The sequence below is a fragment of the Drosophila erecta genome, unplaced genomic scaffold (assembly GCF_003286155.1).
Source record: "Drosophila erecta strain 14021-0224.00,06,07 unplaced genomic scaffold, DereRS2 tig00000000-arrow-pilon, whole genome shotgun sequence".
NCBI classification, from domain to species: Eukaryota; Metazoa; Arthropoda; class Insecta; order Diptera; family Drosophilidae; genus Drosophila; species Drosophila erecta.
The window spans coordinates 18440120-18447670 of record NW_020825194.1 but is presented as its reverse complement, the minus strand read 5'-3'; the positions used below and the strand labels follow the sequence as shown (position 1 = coordinate 18447670).

Sequence of the window (7551 nt, the reverse complement as noted above, 5' to 3'; positions counted from 1 at the left end):
AATAAATCGTTGACTAAGGCATTTCTGCTACAAGCAATAAGCGTTCAAATATATCCCAAGCAGAGATATAGTTTCATATTAGAATTCAATAAAACTACCATTGCGCTTGCTTTGTACGTTTGATATTGTATTTGCATTTTAAGAGTTTGTAAAAATTGAGTTAACAAGACTAACACAGCTTCAGCTCAAGATACATGCAATTTCATAGACATTGTATATTTTAATGATATATATTAAAATGAAATTAATTAGGATATAAAGAGAGAAACCTTTCTGCCGCTTATGCGATGCCAACTATCTGGATCTGGATTGTCTAACACGAAACCCTAACTAATCGGTAAATTACACATAAATTAATCATATCGGTCAACAACTACAACTAAATATTAGTTATTAGCGGATAAAGAGCGCCCCATAAGCTATTTACACTAAGCTTTAGTCTACTAGAGTCCCGGGTTCCGGTTTCGCATCCACTTCCGCTCCTCGGATCTTGGATCTTGGGTCTTAGCTCAGATTCAAGTTCTAGGAGAGAACTGGTGCAGTGCATCCGTTGTTCAGGCGGTACTCGGCATAGACCAGTCCGGTGTTGTGCCAGTGGTAGAAGGCGGCCACGATGATGAGGTGCCACCAGTTGTGCGAATGTCCAACGAAGTCCACCTTGCCGGTGAACCAGCGCTCCGGGATCTTGGCCGCGTAGAAGACGAACGCGACGAGGCAGAGCAAGTACATGACCACGATGCGGGGCACCATCAGCTGGAAAAAGAGGTGTTAGTGTGATGATTCCAAAAAGCAACTCTTGAAACTAGTGAATGTGATGCCCTACCCTGACTAGCTCGTTCTCCAGACCGCCCATGGCCACCGCCCAGTGGCCCAGAGGTATGATTCCGTAGGCGGACCAGAGCAGCAGCACCGCCACCTTGCCGTTCATGGACACATTCAAGCGGGGTATCTGCACGGCAATGGCCAGGGCGAACATGCCCAGTGCAATCGTCGAGTACAGGGTGCGCAGGAAGGTGTGGCACCAGAAGGCATAGTACATGCCGCTGATGTAGATGGCCACCAGCGACAGCGAGATGCCCAGGAAGTCCACGGACAGAAAGAGCTCGTAGTGCTCCTCCGACTTGCAGGAGAATATGTGGTATATGGCGGACATCAGCATGCAGAGACAGAAGCAGACCAGCAGGCACACCACCAGCACCTGGTCGCTCAGGGAGGCGTGGAGGCGCAGGAACTGCAGGTCGAAGATGGTCAGCCCGATGAACAGGATGCACCCGGCCAGATGGCTCCAGATGTTGATCTGTCAAAGTCATACAAATCGTCATTATAGTTTCCTTATCTATCTAATTCATTTTGATCCCATCATATCCAGTCTCCAGATTGGGGAAATACTTGGAAATACATTTAGTGTGGTATCTCACCGTCTCATTGGTCCACCAGAAAATGCTCTGCAGGCACATTTTTGTGGAAGGTAGGAAGGTCCGGTATCCGCGGCGAATGTACGGGTTGAACTTCAAGTGACTGGGGGCCTGTATCACAAAGGCACAATTGAATAAACATTCCAAGTAAATACGATATTTTCCAAGCCGACAAGTCATGCAAATCGCATGCGTAGCATTGAAAACCCAATAAAATAGACAAAAAGAGACGCTATAAAATAGAAAAATGTAAAACATTTGGAGGATCTGGCACCGCGCCGAAAGTAAAACAAAACAGAAAGCTTTCCACTTGCTTCAATTGAAAGAAAATAAAACTAATTAAACCAACTTGCGTTGTTAGGAATCTAGTATGGGAATTCATTTAAAGCCAAATACTGTGCACATACACTGTTACCTTCACGAATTTAACCAGCTATTTTAGGTGCTGTTTCAAATATTATTAATAACAATTGACGCCTTTGAATCGGAAGCAGTAATTATTCCAAGCCCGCTTCAAGCCGGGCTCAAACTCGCTTCGAACTTGGTCAAAACCCAGCTGCATTCACAAGCATGGCCCGAAAAACCCACGAAATTCGATTCGGGAGTTACCTTGGGGCTTTTCACAGACATGTAACTTGAGTACACCTAGAGAAAAGCTACAGTACAGTAGCTTCTTTTTACCCGCCTATGCGCCACCGCTATTTAAATATTTAATGCCTGCGAGCGCGGAGCTTTTTATTTGCTGCTGGTCGCGACCTTGATTCAGTTGGCATTTGGTGGGCTTGTTCGCTGTCTAATTGTATTATTTGGCAATTGCTGCCAACTCGACCGCCATGGCGGATTTCACATATTTTGGCGTTTTGGCCATTTACAACGATCGCCTCCTATTAACGCTCTTGTGCCCGTATGGCCAAAATCAGAGTTTAAGCCCTGTAAAGTGCTACGATTGATATATTCTGCGATGCCACAGGGCATTTGTCCCTGACTCTGGCGTCTTGTCAATTCGCCAAACACAATTTGCGATCATTTGGCTTCAGTGCGCGGCAATTGGCGCCAAATTGACCCCCAAAGATCGCGGGGGTTAACTCACATCATCGAAATTGCACAGCCATTTGAATTTGGACAACTTCTCGTCGTAGTTGGGTCCATGCCCCAGAATATTGGGCTCCTCGTTGGACGGAAACTGATGCGCTGCGTCCGCTGAATCCGCAACCAGTTGACCATCGATCTGTGAAAAGAGATTTCAAGTAGATGTATTTCGAGCTAAAATCAAGAAACCTTATCGATTAGCGGCTGCTCAAAACCCACAACTAATTTGAATTGAGGACAAGAACGATGGACTCACGCTCATATTCTTCCGCCTTAGAAAACAGACGTTGGCAACTGGCGGTTTGGCTTCTATACACATTTATATTTTTAGCCAGCAGCAACTGCAGTCGAAAATTGATTTGTTTGCTGATCTTATTATTATCTTTTCTGCGGTTTCTGCTATTTTACACATTGTTGTTTTCGTTGTTGTTGTTGTTTTCGTCTGGGGTTTTCGGTTTCGTGTGTAAACAACTAGTCAACCAGCATTGCAAAAATCATATGCAATCATATCATAGCATCGCCACTAATGGTGCCACCAGCAAACTGCAGCCGCAACTGAGAAAGGGGCTTGGCTCTAATTTGTTTATCCAGCTTCTAAATCTAATGCATAACAACAACAACAACAACAACAACAAGTGTGGGAGAGCAAGTGCAAGTGCATAAACAAAAGTATCTTATCCAATCCGATGACGTTTTGTTTACAATTTGCACTGTTTTTTGCATTCCGCTTTAGGGAAAATCATGTGCACTTTGCACAGTAAAGCAAAGAGCCCATAAATGCATCAAAAAGTATAAAAATATATGCATTTGTTATTAACAATAAAATGTAACAGTAGCATTTCAATATCTAGCAAATGCATATTTACCTTTGCAACATCTTTAATTACTAATTAGTCCATAATGCTAGAATGTAACTACATTTATCACTTTTGAAATAGTACCTAACGATTCTGAGAGTCACTAAAAAGTTAATTAGCCTTAGCTACCTATTAGTAATTAATCTTGCTAGTAAGTGTTTTTGCTGTTTGCTTTCCAAATTATCAAATATTTATTTTAGGGCGTGTGTTGAAATATTGTAAATAAAAGCAAGAAAAGTGAACCCACCTTTCTATAATTTAGCAATTTAAAAATATATTTTTTAAATACAAAAAAGGCTAATTAACTTCAAGATCTTCGTAAAAACAAAGAATGAAAGGATTAAATATTTATATTGGTAACTTCTAGCACCTTAATAGTGAATAATACAAACAATTTCTGATAAAACTAAAACCGAAGTTAGAAAAAAAATTATTCTGCAAAATTTGATTCACGTTATTCACACAAAAGTTGATGTGCTACTCGACATTGTGGCTTGTTAAATATTTTCCAGCAATGCACTTCACGAATATTTTGTAGATTCCAGCAAACAAACATGGTAATTGTCGGCAAATAGAAAATGCCATCGATAAACAGGATGTGAAATTCATTAATTGGCCATTGACGTAGTTTAGCCAATTGTTTGCTCTACTGAATTGAACACTCCAGATTTGTAGAGTTTGGAACCCAGCTTACGTCTTTCTTTTTACTGCCGCGCATAGTGCACTTCAATTCGGTTGTAGTTGTAGTCGTAACAATTGTGGTTTCCATTTTATTTAGTTTTAAGTGTTTAGTTTTCAATATCTGGAATATTACAATTCAACACACAAAAGCCACCACAGTGGACATCCAAAAACAATGTTTTCTGGGTTTTTTCGCCACTCCTTGGAGAGATTTTCAACTGAGCGCGATTTTCGAGTAAACTGTTACGATCGCCAACTAGCTGGCAACTGAAAACCCGCCGAAATCCAATGTGGCCAATGGTGTGAATCGAAAAAGCTCGCGGAAAAGCTTTCTATAACTTCGCAGCAGCCGAGTGACGATTGCGCTATCAGTCTTAATTTTCTTATTTTATCGATCGCAAATGCTGAGCAATCTTTTCGCCAGGGAGACGTTTTTCAGATTTTTCAACGGGCGGTTATGCTGAAATTATGCGAAATTTCGTGGCCAATGAGCTTTCGCTTCTTGTGCAAGCGGCCTGCTTTGGCCAAGACGGGTTGGTCAGCAAATACACTGGGAAACATCGCCCTGCATGTAACCCAAAGATACTTCAGCAATTAGATATATGATCTTATTTTACAAAAATTAATATAGTGTAATTATTCGAAGAAGGAATAACACATTTAAACGTTAAATCAGTAAAACTGATTTTGAAATGTTTATGTGATTTTAATGTTAATGTTTATTTCAGATTGATTATTTGTGAAGTGTACATCGCACCAAAACAATCTGTCCGTGCCTTTCTCAATACTTTTTTTATGGCAGACAAGCCCCCGTATTATATAACCCATCGAGTTGATGGTCGAAGCATTGAGAACCCTCTTGTAAACAGCAGTTGCACAACATGGAAAGCTGTTGTTTTCCCCCTAATTTGCAATAATTGTTTACACGATCTCCATACACACGGATATGGATGCGTGATGGGGTTTTATCGCTGGCGGGCGGCATAAGTAAAAGGCGAAAAACAAATCTGAAACTCGAGCCCAGAAACCAGTTTCAACTTTCGACCAAGTTCAGGAATTCCGCGTGTGGACTTTCGCAATGCCCATAACTAAACAAGATGCATAACAAGATATCGGTGTGGCAAGCTCTAATCGGTTACAAATAACACCAACTCGACTTGACCTTGGCTCCATTCGCGGAGATCGCCTTGGGCTGTGGCCAAAATCGCGCACTCTGCCACTTTGTGTAAGGTTGGCTCGAACTCTATACTCTATACTCTCGACTCTTGGCTCCGCTTTTCGGATGACCCGTCATTTTTGGGCACCGATCGCATGCGATAAGCTGCACGTGCCGTTTTCCAGTCGCCGAGAACAGGAGCGGATCTGATATGATCGGTTTCCGGGTCCAATCAGTGCATCACAACATATTCAAAATTTTAACTTTTGCGCACTATAAAAACTCTTTAAAGCTCGCCATATTTTAGGATTTTACAAAAATTTATAGTCAGTATTGCTTATATAAGTAAAAATAGGTAGATACATAATACGCATAAAAAACTTTTTACAAATCAAATCAATTCCCACGAATACGGGAATATTTGAGGTAGAAAGAATAATCGGTGTAAATTTGGCAGATGTAAAAACAAAGTCAAATGTTGGAGAGAAACAATTTGCGTATTGTGTATATACAAATGTTTAAGCTTAATACGTTTGGAATCTGTGTGTCTTGGAATGTTTTGTAAACAGGATACTCCACTCACCAGGCAGCTGTCGTCACAATCCTTTCCAGACTTCCGCAAGTAGCAGGAGGACGAGTCCAGCGACAGTTCTGGTTCATCGAGGCTCTCGCGGGGACGGGGACTCATGGCGACTGGGTAGCCTGATGGGATTCACAGAAATACAACTCGTTTAGAGATCGAGTGTCCGCGTAAACATGTCAACATAAAAACATATAAGCTGCGATCGCCAGTTGGAGACCGGCTGTTATCAACCCCGCCCCATTCCACTTCGCAGAAGAGTGCGAAAACCGCGTCGAGCTCCCTAACAAAAGACAACTTGAATGGGGCCAAGTGGGGAGAGCAGCGTGTTGCCATGTTGGAGCCCACACAGACAGCGAGCTGCTCTCTCCGTAGCCTCTCTTTTCGCAATTGGCCTTTCTTCGAGGCTTCTTCCTCAAGGGTCTTGAAAATGATCTATTTTTGATTGAGGTCCTTTCTGTTCACACTATAAGATATTAGGCCAAAGTAATGGCATTAGCTCCATGGATAGAATTTTAGGAAACAAATAGATAATTTAATCAGATAAAAATAGTTTTCAAATCATATTAATTCGCAGTGAAAATGCATTGATCACATGGAATGCATATATGTACATATAGGATGAATACGAATTATTTAGCTTGCCATTTTGAGTTTATTTCTCTAACGGCACACGAGTTTCGCTCACAAAAGCGTTTGCATAACCAAATTTCTAATATTTTCCAGGTCACTCGTTTAACAGGCAGCTTTCGCAGCAGCACGTGTCTGGGCCAATGCAGTTGTTAATTGACATTCCCAAGGGTCCAGATAACCTTCAATTGGTCTTGATTTACTTGCTTTAACTAGGCAGCGGCACACACGAAACGGATTGCAATTTCACTTCGAGCTGAAAAATTCTGGCGAGCACTTCCTCCTCTCGCAACGCGGCAAAATTTCAACTGAATATTTTCAGACCTCCACTATGTTGATTGCCGTGGCAGAAAGAGACTCGAATCGCGCTGAAGAGAAGAAAGAGCAGAAGAAAGGCCGAAAGCTCGCTCCGAACTCGGAGCTTTTGCTTGGGCGACGCGAGCACGATTCTTCTCAGACTTTTATATAGTATTTGAATTGATTAAATGCTAATTTAGCATGCTGTGGTCGTTGCCGCCATCGGAGATCTTACACTGAACTTAAGCAGGGCTTCCTGAATATCAATTCGCTTTGAAGAACATCTATAAATCTGCAGATCAGCCATTTCTTCCTCAAACGCATTCCAGTTCAATTCGTCTGCATAAATATTTAATATTAATATTTAACCGCGTCATTGGAAACTATTCACCACTCACTACTATTTTATTGGCCAGCACCATCGGAATATGTTTAATTCTTCCATGGTCTACTTGTATAATTTCTTACCCTAATGCCAAATCACTTTGAATATTTATACCTTCTTCCGTGCTGTCTTGTTCTTCTATCAAATGCCCTTCGCATTGACCGAGTTTTAACTTTCCTTGTCTTTAGCATCATTAATCCTTCTCAACACGATCGAAACCCATTAAAGTGTAATCGTTGACCTAAGAGAGCTGTCACTTGGCATTTTATTGCCATAAGAGTGCTGTACGAGAGTTCAGAACAGAAGTCTGTGGCAACCCACTTCAAAGTCCACATGATGATGGACTTGCTTTAATTAAAAAGCTATTGCGCACTGAGAATATAAGAAAAATTAGCCCGACTGACTGGCCTTTTAAAAATTATCAGCAAACTCCAAAAAGATCTTTACAACATGCTAGTTAA

General features: G+C 41.5%; 1 protein-coding gene across 4 annotated transcripts; it reads right to left on the bottom strand.

Annotated features, from left to right (window-relative positions):
• Positions 1-105: 105 nt before the first annotated feature.
• On the bottom strand, positions 106-6784 carry LOC6552774 (progestin and adipoQ receptor family member 3). 4 transcript variants are annotated; one of them, XM_026980073.1, is made up of 6 exons: positions 6612-6784; positions 5782-5900; positions 2506-2643; positions 1419-1526; positions 824-1297; positions 106-753 (listed from the first exon to the last, which is right to left on the bottom strand). In XM_026980073.1, exons 2-6 carry the CDS (start codon positions 5884-5886, stop codon positions 523-525), a joined length of 1056 nt encoding a protein of 351 aa, XP_026835874.1. In that variant the 5' UTR covers positions 5887-5900; positions 6612-6784; the 3' UTR covers positions 106-522. The 4 variants fall into 4 exon arrangements, with proteins under 4 accessions (XP_026835874.1, XP_026835903.1, XP_026835944.1 ...); XM_026980102.1 differs by having other exon boundaries at positions 6616-6784; XM_026980143.1 differs by lacking the exon at positions 6612-6784 and adding an exon at positions 6424-6546.
• Positions 6785-7551: the final 767 nt, after the last annotated feature.

Bases quoted from the DNA above. Each gene is read 5' to 3' on its own strand.
- LOC6552774 (XM_026980073.1), bottom strand. From the start codon at position 5,886: ATGAGTCCCCGTCCCCGCGAGAGCCTCGATGAACCAGAACTGTCGCTG. The intron at 2,644-5,781 runs GTGAGTGGAGTA...CTCTTTTCACAG, and splicing joins ATTGTGACGACAGCTGCCTG to ATCGATGGTCAACTGGTTGC. The intron at 1,298-1,418 runs GTGAGATACCAC...TGACTTTGACAG, and splicing joins TCTGGTGGACCAATGAGACG to ATCAACATCTGGAGCCATCT.